The 16615-nt window shown below is 43.8% G+C and overlaps 1 protein-coding gene across 2 annotated transcripts in view; it reads left to right on the top strand.

Moving 5' to 3' along the window:
* FADS1 (fatty acid desaturase 1) overlaps nucleotides 1-16615 on the top strand; it is a 108588-nt gene that overhangs the window by 19955 nt on the left and 72018 nt on the right. For both annotated transcript variants that reach the window (XM_030201181.1, XM_030201182.1), the window contains exons 2-3: nucleotides 6537-6647; nucleotides 15494-15691. In XM_030201181.1, coding sequence (XP_030057041.1) covers nucleotides 6537-6647; nucleotides 15494-15691 — 309 coding nt within the window. The remainder of the gene's footprint in view (nucleotides 1-6536; nucleotides 6648-15493; nucleotides 15692-16615) is intronic.

Below are 16615 nucleotides of genomic sequence, written 5' to 3'. Positions count from 1 at the left end.
AGATGATACCTTTTTTATTAGACATAACTTAATACATTTCTTGATTAGCTTTCGAAGGTTGCCCTTCTTCGTCAGATCGGAAATAAGCAAATATGCTAGCTGACAGTGTATAAAGGTGAAAACATTCAAGCATTACTATGACAGTCTGACAGGGTGGGAGGATGGGGGTGGGTAGGAGGTATGCATGGGTACATCAAAGCATATCATTGATATTCTAACAGGATGAGTGTGGATAATTGAGGGGTGGGGTGATCAACAGAGAAATACAGCTTTATGGTTTATAATGGGCTAGGAACCCCAGATCCTTGTTAAGTCCTTTCTGTTGGGTGTTAAAATATTCAATCATTCTGACTTCAAAGGTCTTACGTTCTTGTATGGTTTTAAAGTTACCTTTCAGGATTCTCACTGTGAAGTCACTGGTACAGTGTCCTGGTCCTGTAAAATGCTGACCAACAGGGGTGGGAGCCCTATTTTCTTTTCCATGTTTTATTTTGTTTGATGTCTATCGATAACCTTAAGAGTGGACTAACACGGCTACCACACTCCTCTACGGAAGAGCTTAAAAACTTTCCTTTTTCCAAAGACTGCTACATAACAACCTCTATGTCCCAGGACTATCAAAAGAAACATCTTTACTACTCTCACACTCTCTAGTGTTATATAACATTGTTTTCAACCAACATTATTTAATTCAACCAATGTCCTACCTATAATATTGTACCCAACTTTTGTCCCACTTGTGGTGTAAACCACACTGAATGCTGAACAGAGGATATTAGTGGTATCTAAGATCTGAATTGAATTGAATTGTATTTCTTATAAAGGTGGAGGCCTTGGAGAATGAGGCTTAGGTCAAGTAATTTACGTTTGATTAATTTTCCACGTTTACCTCTCAGATCACTTTGAGAAATGTTTTGTCTGTGCATGACTGAAATTTTGGAAAAAGAAGTTAGTGCCCTTCCTCTGATTTAAAGATACACTATTTGTCTGCTGTAGACAGTACTGCTGCTGAAGCCCCTGAAGTTAAAATTTCACTGGAATGTTACTGATAAGTTAGAGACATCGCATACTGATTTGCCTCTGGATTTTATATATGGTACCCATATGCCAAAATTTTGGTGTGGATTCAAGATGTGCACGCAAATTGGTTAATGAACTGTTAACTATCAATTGACCTTAGTTAATTGGCACTAGTTTGGTTTCATGCACACATCTGCCTGCATGTCATTCTATAACAGGCACGTAAATCCCAGAACCTGTTCAAAATGGCCCCGACAAAAAAGCTCCAAACAAAAAAAGCTCCCAACATAATAGTCCCTGACATAACAGAGGGTTGTTTTGTGGGAGGGGCCATTTTGTCAAGTGCTATTTTATTAGGGTGTGAAATGTCAAGGGTTATTTTGTTTCAAGGCTGTTTTGTCAGGGCTTTTTTGTTGGGGTTATTTTGTCAGGGCAATTATGACTGGATGCCGTAAATCCCATAGCATACAACTCAAAGGAGGTATGGCTGTGGGAGTGGCAAGGGTGGGTCAGGGGTGTCCCGAAAAGTTGTGTGCAGTGTTATAGGATAGCATCATTTATGTGCCTAAATGCCATGAACTGGCACCAGCATTTACACCAGTTTTCAGCTGACATAAATACTGGGGCTCAACTTTGGGCACAGGAATCAGCTCTAAGCACCATTCTATAAAGGGTGTTTATCCTTGAGCTAATTGCCAATTTTCCCAGCGCTGATTTTTCAACACCATTTATAGAATTCTCCCCTTGGTGTCAACCACAGCCTTGGTTGTCTCTTTGTCATTAAAATCGGACAGAGACTGGTTACTGCAGATGTATTTCAAATGTTGCAAAGAATTATTTTTAACTCTAAGATTAGGATGTTTCCAGCTGTGAAAAAAGATACTCAGAGATGTCATAAATTTCTGTGTATTACATTTGGGTGCACTTTTCTTTCTTCAAAACCTTGTAAGTGTATCGTAATGTATAGATCTGTTAAATATGGGGGGGGGGGGGGGGTGGTTTGAACCATCTTAATTGTCCTCCTTTTTAGTTGCTAAGTGATTGGAGGCCCCTTCTAGTTCTGCTGTGTCTTGATTGTGTCACACTGAGGGGCATAATCGAACGGGGCGTACAAGTTTTCCTGAGGACGTCCTTGCAGGACGTCCCACCGTATTATCAAAACAAGATGGGCGTCCATCTTTCGTTTCGATAATACGGTCGGGGATGCCCAAATTGAGAAATTTAGGTCGACCTTAGAGATGGTCGTCCTTAGAGATGGTCGTCCCAAGTTTTCAGCGATAATGGAAACCGAGGACGCCCATCTCAGAAACGACCAAATCCAAGCCCTTTGGTTGTGGGAGGAGCCAGCATTCATAGTGCACTGGTCCCCCTGATATGCCAGGACACCAACCAGGCACCCTAGGGGGCACTGCAGTGGACTTCACAAATTGCTCCCAGGTGCATAGCTCCCTTACCTTGTGTGCTGAGCCCCCCAACCCCCCCCCCCAAATCCACTACCCACAACTGTACAACACTACCATAGCCCTAAGGGGTGAAGAGGGGTACCTACATGTGGGTACAGTGGGTTTGTGGTGGGTTTTTAAGGGCTTACATTTACCACCACAAGTGTAACAGGTAGGGGGGGATGGGCCTGGGTCCACCTGCCTGAAGTGCACTGCAGTACGCACTAAAAACTGCTCCAGGGACCTGCATAGTGCTGTCATGGAGCTGGGTATGACATTTGAGGCTGGCATACAGGCTGGCAAAAAATATTTTTAAAGGTTTTTTTTGGGTGGGAGGGGGTTGGTGACCACTGGGGGAGTAAGGGGAGGTCATCCCCGATTCCCTTCGGTGGTCACCTGATCAGTTCGGGCACCTTTTGAGGCTTGGTCGCAAGAAAAAATGGACCAAGTAAAGTCGGCCAAGTGCTCGTCAGGGACGCCCTTCTTTTTTCCATTATCGGCTGAGGACGCCCATGTGTTAAGCACGCCCCAGTCCTGCCTTCGCTATGCTTCTGACGCCCCCGGGAACTTTGGTCATTCCTGCGACAGAAAGCAGTTGAGGGTGCCCAAAATTGGCTTTCGATTATGCCGATTTGGGCGACCCTGGGAGGACGTCCATCTTCTGATTTGTGTTGAAAGATGGGCGCCCTTCTCTTTCAAAAATGAGCCCAACTGTATGTTAAGGAATTATCCATTGGGACTAACCTTTGAATTGGTCAGGCGTTTTCTCGTTGTTGTACCTTTAATGGAGATATTTGCTATTAATCTTTATTGGATCCCTTATTGTGGACTTCACTAAACCAAAGTGTGGAATTATTTTTCTTCTCCCGCACCCCAACTTATGTTTCTTCATGGTAACACTTTTCTCTAGAAGCAAAGTTTTTAATTGGATATGTATTATTTAAACTTATTAAAAATAAAATAAAAAGCAGCAGCAAGCAACAACCATAGAAGCTTAATTATTTATTGAAGAGTAACCATAAAACAGAGGACCCCAGGGATAGGTACTGGGCCTGGTGCTATTAAACATATATATAAATAATCTGGAAATGGTTACAATGAGTGAGGTGATTAATTTAGCAGATAAGACAAAACTACTCAAAGTTAAGATATATGCGGACTGTGAAAAGTTGCTGAAGACATTTGAAAACTGGAATACTGGGCATCCAAATGGCAAATGAAATTTAATGTGGACAAATGCAAAGTGATGCACATTGGGAATAATAATCTAAATCATAGCTATTTGGTGCTAGGTTCCACTTTAGGAGTCAGTATCGAAGGATGCCATCATGTACAATACTACTACTATTCCATAAACCACTACTAAATGGACTTGGGAAAAATCCACAATTCCAAGACTAACATGTGTAGAATGTTTGTACGTTTGGGAAACTTGCCAGCTGCCCTTGACCTGGATTGGCCGCTGTCGTGGACAGGATGCTGGGCTCGATGGACCCTTGGTCTTTTCCCAGTGTGGCATTACTTATGCACTTATATTTATTTCTATAGCACTACTAGATGTATGCAGCACTGTACACATTATATGCAGGTACTTTCTCTGTCCCTAGAGGGCTTACAATCTAAGTTTTTGTAGTTGGGGCAATGGAGGATTAAGTGACTTACCCAAGGCCACAAGAAGCTGTAGTGGGCTTGAACCCCTGATGCCAGGATCAAAGCCCACTGCACTAACCATTAGGCTACTCCTTCACCAATATGCTGAAATCTTCTGCTCAGTGTGTGGTAGCAGGTGAAAAAGCAAACAGAATTATTAGAAAATGGATAGAAAATAAAACAAAGAATATTATAATGCCTCTGTATTGCTCCATGGTGCGACTTCACCTTATGTGCAGTTCTAGTCACTATATCTCAAAAAAGATAAAGCAGAATTAGAATAGGTTCAAAGAAGGACAACCAGAATGATTAAGGGGATGGAACTCCTCTCATATGAGGAAAGACTTAAGAGGTTAGGGCTCTTCAGCTTGAAAAAAAGACAGCTGAGTGGGACTATGATACAGGTCTACAAAACCCAGTGAAGTAGAACAGGTAAACATGAACCGATTTTGTACTCTGTATAATTTCAAAACAAATAGAAGAAAATATTTTTTCCACTCAACTAATAGTTAAGCTCTGGAACTCATTGCTGGAGGATGTGGTAATAGTAATTAGTGTATTTGGGTTAAAAAAAAGGTTTGGACAAATTCCTGGAGGAAAAATCCATAATCTGCAATTGAGATAGAACTGGGGAAAGCCACTATTTATCCTATAATCTTGCTACTAATTGAGTTTCTGCCAGACTGCTGGAAGCAGGATACTGGACTAGATGGACCATTGTTCTGACACAGTAGGGCTATTCTTATGTTCTTATCTACAGTGGAAAAACTTCACAGATGACCAGTTTTTTTTTTAGTCTCCTTTCAGTAGTTCATATTTCAGCACCTACATGCCTGCATCAGGGGTATCTACACAAAGATTTGATTGGGATGTGACATATACAAACCATCTTAAAGAATGCATAAAACCACACGTATGGTTACTTGCAATGGGCTCATGGATCTCATTATAATAAGTGCAGTAATGGTTCACAACTTCCAAAATGGCTTTTTGAGTGAAAACTATAACAGCAATTTAAATTAAAAATATTGTGTTGTAATTATTTGTTTTATTATACTGTTTAGATTCTAATAAAATTGCATTAAAAATATATGTTTTTATAGAAACTGTTATATTTTTTCCATGATTATTCATTGAAGCAGAGGCTGGACCAAAGCTTAGCATCAGCCACAGGCTCTAAATGCAAACTCACTTGAAATCTCTTATATGAGTGGGAACTCTGTGTGATTTATATTAGGGGAGCTGCCACCTTAGACATATTTAGAGAATGCAAGGCAGAGAATGCAAGACAAATAAACTGGATGCAGTGAATGAGTCTGATTTGGGTCCTAGTTATCCATATGGGCTACGATTAGGATGTTTTATTGTACCACTAAGTTGTGCAATTTTAGCACAGGTCTTGTTTTATGCAGTGAGACCTAATTACTAATAACTGGAGTTAACAGTAAAATAACATTTCATTTTTTTTTTAGCCCATGTTGATAACTCCCTCCTTAGTGTTATTAAGGGACAGCAAGCATGCACACTTGTCTTCTGCCCTGCCAGACTAACCTTGGAATTTGTCTGACATGATAGAGAAGTTCCATTTGTATTGGAATCTGGTTCTGTCTTGATGTGTTGTGTGGAAAGCTAGTTTTTGCTGGAGAGATCATTTAACGTAGGCAGGATTGTGAAATGTGTATAAAGAGATTTTTAATTTTCGTTTTAAATGGGAAATGTAACCCTCCTAGTTTAGCAATGGTCATAACATCACTGTGCCAACCAGTGTGGACAAGATGTGAACCCCCCTCCTCATCACCATCACCACCACCTCCATATTGCACAGATTCTAAGTCTCATCCAAAAGGCTAATAAAGGACCATCCTCAGTTTATAATACTTAAGATCATTCCCTGAGCTTCAAGGTCAAGACGTGAACAAATACTGAAATCCATGTGCAAAGACTAGGGAACACTCAATGAAGTTATATTGAAATACTTTTAAAACAAATAGGAGGAAATATATTTTCACTCAATGAATAATAAGTTCTGGAACTTGTTGTTGGAGGATGTGGTAACAGCGGTTATCATATCTGGGTTTAAAAAAGGTTTGGACAAGTTCCTGCTATTGAGATAAACATGGGGAAGTTACTGCTTGCCCTGGGATTAATAGCATGGAATGTTGCTACTATTAGGTTTTTTGCCAGGTACTTGTGACCTGGATTGGCCACTGTTGGAAACAGGATACTAGACTAGATGAACCATTGGTCTGTCCCAGTATGGGTATTCCTATGTTATTTGAGTTGCTTGTGTCTTCTGGCCTGTGCGCATTTCTGCATGGAGTCTTGCCTGGACTGCACAGTATGCAATTGCCCTGCTGTCTTGTGTGTCCTGAAACTTGTGCCTCAACATCCTAATCTAAACTGATCACTATTTGCTTTTTCCAGGATCCCTTTATGGCGTTCCATATTGACAAGGTCTTGGTGCGCAAGTATATGAACTCACTACTGATTGGGGAGCTGGCACCTGACGAGCCCAGCATTGAGCCTGCCAAAAACGTGAGCATCCCATTGCCTCTTCTTAAAGGGAATGCAGTTTGGTGAGAGAGAGAGTAGGTTATTTTGCATATATACTTTTCCACAGCAAAAATAAGGAGCAATTAACCCAACTACACCTACCTTACATGTACCTTATCTATCACAACATCACCTTGTATTCATTCGTACCATGTATTTGTTCAGACCAGAATCGGCTAACGCCATTAACGGCAATATGTAAGCCACATTGAGCCTGCAAAAAGGTGGGAAAATGTGGGATACAAATGCAACAAATTAATTAATTAATTAAATGCCCACAACAAACAAACAAATGTAAGTGAGGCATATATACAAAGATGTCCACAAATGTATAAAATAATTTAATGGATTATAATAAATAGGTACAATCAACTAATTTTATATAATTACAGGCCCTTTCAGTGAAATGCCTTAAGCGGTTAATGCACAAATTAGCATATTCTGTTACTGCATGAGCACACTAACTCAGTGGCGTACCTAGGGTAGTTGACACCCGGGGCCGGTCATTTTTTAACACACCCCCCCCCCCCCCCAAATCCAGTACTAGGCATGCCGAGAATACAAAACACTCAGGACCTATAGAGCAATTCTACCATACCATAAGCAGTCATTTCTACGAGTCACACAAGGAAAAGGAAAGCATCTTAAACACTACAGTGAGCACTAGAACATCAATTCACCTATTGTAAAATGAAACCAGACAGAATAGTACAGATCGTAGATCCTGCACAGGCAATGCCAACTGAAAGCCATGTCTTTTTCACAAACACAGATACACCCTAATCCACTATAGAATAAGTAATCATAAACTTTCTATTTAGACAAAAATTAAACTGAACCCCCAATGCCAGACTCTGCATACAATGCAACACCACAGAAACAGAATCTGTCCCCTAGTACTGTGCAAAATATAAAGACAGCAGATGTAAATTTGAAAAAAAACTAACAAGTACCAATCACCACTTTACAAATTAACAAATAGAAATAAAACAAATATAGAAAGTAAAATAATACCATTTTATTGGACTAATACATTTAGCTTTCAGAGGCCAAAACCTCCATCCTCGGGTCAGTACAGTATAGTGCTGTTACAGTATCCTATCCTGACCTGAGGAAGGGGGTTTTGTTCTCCGAAAGTTAGTCAAAATGTATTAAAATTAGTCCAATAAAAAGATTACCTTATTTACATGTTCTATTATAAACATTTAACATATCTACAATACTTTATCCTAAAGCAAAAAAAATAAAAAAATATATTTTATTTACAGTTTGTTGTCTCTGGTTTCTGCTTTCCTCATCTTCTTTTCACCGTCTTCCTTCCATCCAGCATCTGTCTTCACTCTCTCTCTCTCTCTGCCATCCAGTGTCAGCCCTCTCTGCCGTCCCTTCCATCCACTGCCTGCCCTTTCTCTCTGCCCCTTCAATCCACCATTTGCCCTCCCTCTCCCATCCATCCAGGGTCTGCCCTCCCTCTCGCTCCCCCTTCCATCTAGGATCTGTCCCCTCTCTCTGCCCCGTTTTTCAGCCCCCAGTTCCAGCCCCCTTCTCCCCTCTGAACACCCCCACCCCAGTCCCCTTCTCCCCTCCCCTTCTCCTGTCTGAGACCCCCACCACAGTCCCCTTCTCCCCTCCCCTGTCTGAGACCCCACCCCAGTTCCCTTCTCCCCTCTGAGATCCCCATCCCAGTCCCCTTCTCCCTCCCCTGTCTGAGATCCCCACCCCAGTCCCCTTCTCCCCTCCCCTTTTCCCCTCTGAACACCCCCACCCCAGTCCCCTTCTCCCCTGTCTGAGATCCCCACCCCAGTCCCCTTCTCCCCTCTGAGATCCCCACCCCAGTCCCCTTCTCCCCTCCCCTGTCTGAGATCCCCACCCCAGTCCCCTTCTCCACTCCCCTTTTCCCCTCTGAACACCCCCACCCCAGTCCCCTTCTCCCCTGTCTGAGATCCCCACCCCAGTCCCCTTCTCCCATCCCCTTTTCCCCTCTGAACACCCCCACCCCAGTCCCCTTCTCCCCTCCCCTGTCTGAGACCCCCACCCCAGTCCCCTTCTCTCCACTGAACACCCCCACCCCAATCCCCTTCTCCCCTCTGAGATCTCCACCCCAGTCCCCTTCTCCCCTCCCCTTTTCCCCTCTGAACACCCCCACCCCAGTCCCCTTCTCCCCTCCCCTTCTCCCCTCTGAGATCCCCACCCCAGTCCCCTTCTCCCCTCCCCTGTCTGAGACCCCCACCCCAGTCCCCTTCTCCCCTTTGAACACCCCCACCCGAGTCCCTTTCGCCCCTCTCCTTCCCCACCGGCTAAGCAGCGTCGCAGGCAGCGCCTCGTGCCCTGCTTGTAAAAAAAAAAATCAAATCGCCTTCCTTCTCCTCGTCTTGACGTCGACTCGGGCCTTCCAATCAAATTGATTGGAAGGCCCGAGTCGACGTCAAGACGAGGAGGAGAAGGAAGGAGGAGATTTGATTTTTTTTTTTACAAGAAGGGCACGAGGCGCTGCCTGCGACGCTGCTTCGCTGTTTTTTTTTTTAACATGCGGCGCCGCGGGAATGGCCACGGGAGGCGGCGGGAGCGGAGCACCCCCACCCACTGGCACCCGTGGCGGACCGCCCCCACCGCCCCCCCCTTGGTACGCCACTGCACTAACTCTTATCTTGGTAGCATGCTGTATTAGGGGCAGGAACTGGGGGGACCCTTTTACTAAAGGGATTGCGCACATCAACGGGCCTGCTGGGCGCCATGGGTGTAGTTTGACAGTTTCATTTGGGGGGCAAAGGGTGGGGCATGTCTCTCTCCCGCCGCCGCTTCCCCCCCCCCCCCCCCCCCCCCGCCACCACCCCGTCTTCCAGTGGTGCCCGGTATCACCCTCCCATGTCTTCCAATCCCCCAAGCCACCAGCAGCCTCAGCGAAAGAAGCACACACTCTGTTTAGACCTGCCCTGGAGGCCTTCGCTCACCTACAGCTTCCCACCAAGTTGAAGGAGAAAGAAAGGCTTCCGAGAGCAGATCTAAAGCAGCATGCATGCTGCTTTCTCGCAGAGGCTGCCGGCGACTCGGGGATTGGAGGATGGGGTGGCAGCTCGTTTGGGAGAGCACTGCCCCCTCGCCCCCCCCCAAACTACTCCCATGCTGAGCGCCAATCCAGAACTTTGTAGCCTGGCGGTAGTTCCCACCCTCAGTGGGTGTCATTTCTGGTAATATAGCCATTTTTTAGATTTTTGAAGTGCCAGAACTTAACCAGTGGTAATCAGTCAGTGCCGCACACTGCCCGGTTACCACTGCATTAGTGCGGGAGCCCTTACCACCTTCTCAATGGATGGCGGTAAGGGCTCCCCACCGAAATGGCCGTGCTGTAAGTGGTTCATGGCCATTTCTTTTCCCCAAAAATAGCCAGCCTTTTACCTGCTGTGGTAAAAGGGGGCTTCAGCATGCATCAATAAAGAAAAAACGCAGTGTCTAATCCTTTCGTCTCAGCATAATAAGGTTATCCCAGCTTCACTCATCTCAAAGGATTACACTCTTCCGATCTCAAAAAGTCTGAAAATCCTTGGTGTCTTGTTGGATAATCACGTGCTACTGGACAGTCAAGCTAAACTCATCACAAAAAGAATGTTCCACTCCATGTGGAGATTGAGGCATCTCGGGCAATTCCTCACAAGGGAGCTCTTCCGTACCCTTACTCACTGGTTGGTCCTATCGCATATTGACTACTGCAGTGGAATTTATGCTGGTTGCCGAAATTTCATTCTGAAAAAGCTCCAGACTGCTCAAAACACTGCTGCAAGGCTAATATAGGCAAATCAAGCTTTGATCATGCCCAGCCTCTTCGTTTTAACCTACACTGGCTCCCCATTATAGACCGTATTACCTTCAAAATATGCTCATTGACTCACAAGATAATATATGGGGAAGCCCCTGCTTACATGCTAGATTTAATTGATCTGCCATCCAGAAATTCTTCGATAACTGCTCAATCCTACCTTAACCTACACTATCCAAGCTGCAAGTCAGTTAAATATAAACTGCTTTTTTCATCATCTTTCTCCTACGTCAGCCCAAAGTCCTGGAATGTTCTACCAAGGCATCTAAAGGAGACTGACAATCACCAGCTATTCAAGAAATCTTTAAAAACATTTTTCTTCGAGAAAGCTTATCCTACCAATTAACGCTTAATCCCTGCCTACCTCAATTTGTCTATACCCATTTACTACTCCAACCTATTCAAGCATCCTTGTATAATCCTCCTGTACTTTCCCGTCTTTCTGCCTTGTCATGTCATTACCCTCATTGCATTGTAACCTTTTGTAACATTGTAAGCCACATTGTGCTCGCTCTAGTGGGAAAATGTGGGGTATAAATGTACCACAAATAAATAAATCAATCAAAAACATGTTCTTATGCTAGTGCAGGTCCCCTTCTACCACATCTTAGTAAAGGAACCCGTGGGTGCAGTATAGGCAGAGAATGGGTGTGTACTGCACAGCTGTGCACATAAATTATAGAATACTATAATTTCTGCATGGGATATTCACATTATATAGCTTGATGTGGGATTAGTAAACTATTTGAGATGTTTGTCTGATAAAGTATGGCAGTATTGGTCTCAAGTTTGTATGAGCACATTCACAGTTATTGAGGGGCCCATTTACAAAGGCACAGGAGGGCCTACAGGCACACAGTGAATGCCAAATCAGCCCTATCGTCCAGCTAGCATGTGGACTGGGCGGTAATTCTGAATTTGGTGTTCTGAATCCTGTGGTAGAAAATAACTTTCTATTTTCTACTGCAGGCTACTTACCCGGCGGTAAACAGCAGTTGGCGTGCGCTGCATGCTTACCATGCGGGTAGCGCGTGAGACCTAACTACTAGGTAAGTGGGTGGTGGTAAGGTCTCAGGCCGAAAATGGACACATGCTGGCTTCAATTTTATCGCATGTCCATTTTCCGGCCCCTTAGAACAGACCCTTTTTCATAGACATGGTAAAAAATGGCCCAGCGTTTCTACAAAAGATGCGCTCGCACTACCGTAAGCCACTTTTTACCGCAGCTTATTAAAAGGACCCCTAAGTATCTAAGAGATGTGGTATGTTTTATTGATTTGTCAGCAATCTAGGCATAAGCATTTCCACCAACTCTATGGCTGGTGTTAAGTGGTCACGCCTAAGATACACACCCGCGAATGTAAAGATCTCCTTCACCTTTGCAACCTTGACCTCCCTCCTATACAGCCTACCCACAGCAAAGGTCACTCGCTCAACATCATCTCTTACAAGTTCTCTACAGACCAAAACATCTATGTATCCAGTATCAACTGGTCTGCCACCCCCTGGTCGGATCATCTTAAATTGGCACTATCCCTACACTGGCGAAAAAAAGGCCAGCCTAAAACACAAGACCCTGTAAAAATCGTCACTAGAGCACGGATTGACAAAAGTTCTGGCAACAAATTTACAACAACAATTGGTCTACACAACCAAACTCAAACTACTTCCTTACAGAATGGGACAACAGGTGCAAACTTATACTGGACGAAATAGCCCCACTACGCACTAAAATTCTACGTAGGTGCAACCCGTCACCATGGTTCAATGACCTACTAAAACAACCTAAAGTCACAAACCAGGAAACTAGAAAAAACATGGAGTAAATCAAAAAATAACCTCACCTAGAACGCATGGAAGCAGTCACACAGGAATTACAAAAATGCCATTAAACGAGCCAAAAGATCCTACTACACACAATCACAACCAGCGGTACAGATATAAAAAATCCTCTTAACACCAACCCAATCACATCCTCACCCTCAAACTACCCATCTGCTAACCAACTGGCTAAATACTTCAACGACAAAATTAACAATCTTTGCAGCACGATTCCCCAGGACTGTACAAATATCGATACCTTTCTAGACGAACTGGACCCCTACATGGACGAAATTCCAGCCGATCGCTCATAGACAAATTTCACTCTCCTTAGCACTAAAGAAGTTTCTATGGCGGTCACCAAGCTCTCCAAATCTCACTACCATCTCAACCCATGTCCCAACTACCTAATGAAAGATGCCCCAGAACGCTTTATCACAGACCTCACCTCCCACCTAAACTTCCTGCTACAACAAGGCTCATTCTCTACTGAACATGGCAACATACTACTTACTAAAAGAAAAAAGCAACACTGGGCCTTCAAGAATGGGACAACAGGAGTACTTTATTAGCCAAAGACCTGACACGGGCCGTGTTTCGGCGCCAAAAAGGCGCCTGCCTCAGGGGTCAAATTGTAGATATAGCGATCGTACAGAGTTCAAGTTGTAAGTGCCTTAAAGACAGCCTGGGTAACTTGCATTAATTTCGCTATAGCGCGAAAAAAAGGGCTCCGGCGAAGGAGCCTTCTCCTTTCGGACCAGACAGGAGAAGGCTCCTTCGCCGGAGCCCTTTGGCTAATAAAGTACTCCTGTTGTCCCATTCTTGAAGGCCCAGTGTTGCTTTTTTCTTTTGGTTTCTTTGATTGTATACTGTACTACCCTCTCTGTCTGTACTAAACATACTACTTACTCCAATACCTAAACCCCAGGAAACCAGCGAGTGATGTCACCAACTACCGCCCTGTCACCTCCATCTCCTTGCTAATTAAACTGATGGAAGACAGAGTGACCTCTCAAATCAACGACTATATACAAAAATTCTCTATTCTTCTTGAATTGCAATTGGGTTTTATTCCAGCCCACAGTACAGAATCTGTCCTACTCACTAATATCCAAATTCAAACAGGAAATCTCATTCGGAAACAACATCCTCCTTCTACAATTCGATCTATCCAGTGCATTTGACATGGTAAATCACAATATTCTAACCAAACTACTGGATAAACTTGGGATCAGCGGAAATATCATTAACTGGATAAAAGGCTTCATCACCTCAAGATCTTACCAAGTTAAATCAACCTCAACTATCTCATCTCCCTGGTCACCAAATTGCGGCGTACCTCAAGGTTCACCTTTATTCCGATCCTCTTCAATCTCATGATAATCCCCCTAGCCAAAGCTCTATTCAGGCATGGTCTCAACCCTTTCATTTACGCCAATGATGTCACCATATTCATTCCCTTCAAATCTAACCTAACAGAAATCTCCAACAAAATATCTTTGGGCATGAACATCTTAACCTTTTGGGCCAACGTCTTTATGATGAAAATGAACAAAGAGAAAACACAATGCCTAATCCTCTCATCTCAATACTCCACACTCCTCCCAACTAATCTTAACACCTCCGACATCACAATCCCCATATCTGATAACCTGAAAATCCTCAGAGTGACATTAGACAAACATCTCTCACTGAAAAATCACGCAAAATCCACTACAAAATAAATGTTCAACATGATGTGGATACTGAAACGCGTAAAATCATATCTCCCCCTGAAAACATTCCGGAACCTGGTACAATCCACGGTACTTACCCACGCCGATTACTGTAATAGTATCTTCTTAGGCTGCAAGACCCATATCCTGAAAAAACTTCAGACTGCCCAAAATATAGCAGCAAGACTCATTTTTGGCAAATCACTATTTGAATGCGCAACATCTCTTTGACAAAAACTTCACTGGCTCCCCATCCGAGAACGAATCAACTTCAAGGTCCATACATTAATCCACAAGATTATCCATGGTGAATCTCCGGACTATATGCTCAATCTGATTGACCTTCCCACCAGAAACATGTATGAAACCTCGAGAACTTACCTCAACCTACATTGCCCCAATTGCAAAGGACTCAAGTACAAAATCTATTACGGATCAAACTTCTCCTTCTTAGGCAGCCAACTCTGGAATGCCTTCCCCAGACCTATCCGATCAATCAGAAACTACCTACCCTTCCGGAAATCACTAAAAACCCATCTGTTCAAGCAAGCCCACCCAAATGAACCAAACTAATCCTATGAACCCAATTACCCAACACTTACACATCTCTACCCACCTATATCTTTTATTATTCTGCTATACTCAACTTATATTTTCCCTATCAAGTTTCACTATCAATAATCTGGAATCCCTATTACTATGTAAGCCGCATTGAACCTGCTGAGTGGGAAAGCGCGGGGTGCAAATGTAATTATATATATATATATATATATATATATATATATATATATATATATATATATATATATATATATATATATATATAGGTGTCTAGTTTCCTTTATAGAATATGCTTGAAGTAGGTGCCTAATAATTGATGCTCTTTTATAGAATTACCCCATTGTTTTATTTATTGCTTCATTATTGCCCCTCTGCTTTCTTTTATCTTTTACATTTACTTTCAATTTCAATACCCCTGATTCAAGTCTACCCTGAATAGTGGCTGTGTTGGGCTTTCTCTGTTGATATGAGTTTTTTTTTTTTTACTAAGTATATGAAAACTCTGGTTGAAAAGCAAAAAGTGGGGTCTCCTATTATTCTTTGTTCATCTTGTCTTCTCTTACGCCAGATTATAGTCTTCAGGAATGTAGGAACCAACTTTTCAAAATAATTAGGGAATGCTAAATCCAATGGAAATTATCCCTTCCTGGACATAGTCAATGTTGATGTGCTCCAGCACTCAGCACCCACAGAGCTGGCTCCTATGTTCAGGAATGTATTAACCTAATGAGAAGCTAATAATCTGCTAAATCTGACTCACTGTTCATTATTTTATTAAGAACTCTCTATAAAGTTTCTCCAGAATTCTAGAAGTTGTTTTTAATTCTTAGAGACTCTAGTGCCATGCTGGAGGTTAGTGACCCTTTGGAAGCGAAAGTAGGCATGTAAAGAGAATGTTGGATTCTGATCTTTTGTAGGCATCTCTGTCTATGGAGTTCCGGGAGCTGCGAACAGTGGTTGAGAAGATGGGACTCATGAAGCCAAACCGTTTGTTCTTCTTTGGCATTCTCTTTCATATCCTGTTGCTGGATCTGGCTGCCTGGCTTACCATATGGTATTTTGGGACCTCCTTGATACCTTACTTAACCACTGCTGTTCTGCTTTGTACTGTCCAGGTAACATTTTTCGTGGGGTATTATTCTGACTATCATACATATTCAAACGAATGAGGGCAGACATCCGATGATGAGGGATTGGAAAGGGTAGTGGAAATGTGGCGTACCCTCTCAGGATATGTGATGCAGTTAGAACAGGAATGAAGTGCGTGAGAGCCTCAGCTAAGCAAAGAGGGACCTTATTACTAAAAGTGAGGCAAGCAGGAAGCAGAGATTAATATAAAACGCTTGCAACCCAAAGGGTAACACAGGCATTTATATGGCTGAAACGTTATAGCTAGGGTTACCATACGTCCGGATTTCCCCTGACATGTCCTCTTTCTGAGGACATGTCCGGGGCATCCAGGGGGTTTTGGCCGCCCGCCCGTTTGTCCGGATTTCTGGGCGGGCAGGTGGGCGAGCGGCACTGTGGGTCTCCCCTTCCCTCCCCTTCCCTTACTTACTATCTGCCCAGCGCCGCCCTTGGGGGTTTAAATCTTTAATTTACCTCCGTCCCAGCGGCGGCCATGTCATTTCAAAGCCCTGCCCGTCCCTATTCTTCCCTCCCTTCGTGACGTGAGTTCGTTCCGCAGAGTCCCGCCTTCTGACATCATTTCCTCGAGGATGGGACTCTGAGGGAACGAACTCACTCCCTTCGTGAGTTCGTTACCTCACAGTCCTGCCCTCAAGGAAATGATGTCAGAAGGTGGGACTCTGTGGAACGAACTCACGTCACGAAGGGAGGGAAGAATAGAGACGGGCAGGGCGGGCTTTGAAATGACACGGCCGCCGCTGGGACGGAGGTAAATTAAAGATTTAAACCCCCAAGGGCGGCGCGGGGCAGATAGTAAGTAAGGGAAGGGGAGACCCACGGCGCCGCTTGCCCAGATGGAGGGAGGCAGGGGAGAGGAGAATCGCGCTGGGTATGGATGGAGGGTGGCAGGG

This window comes from Microcaecilia unicolor, chromosome 4 (assembly GCF_901765095.1).
Source record: "Microcaecilia unicolor chromosome 4, aMicUni1.1, whole genome shotgun sequence".
NCBI lineage: Eukaryota > Metazoa > Chordata > Amphibia > Gymnophiona > Siphonopidae > Microcaecilia > Microcaecilia unicolor.
This window is presented reverse-complemented; position numbering and strand designations above follow the sequence as displayed.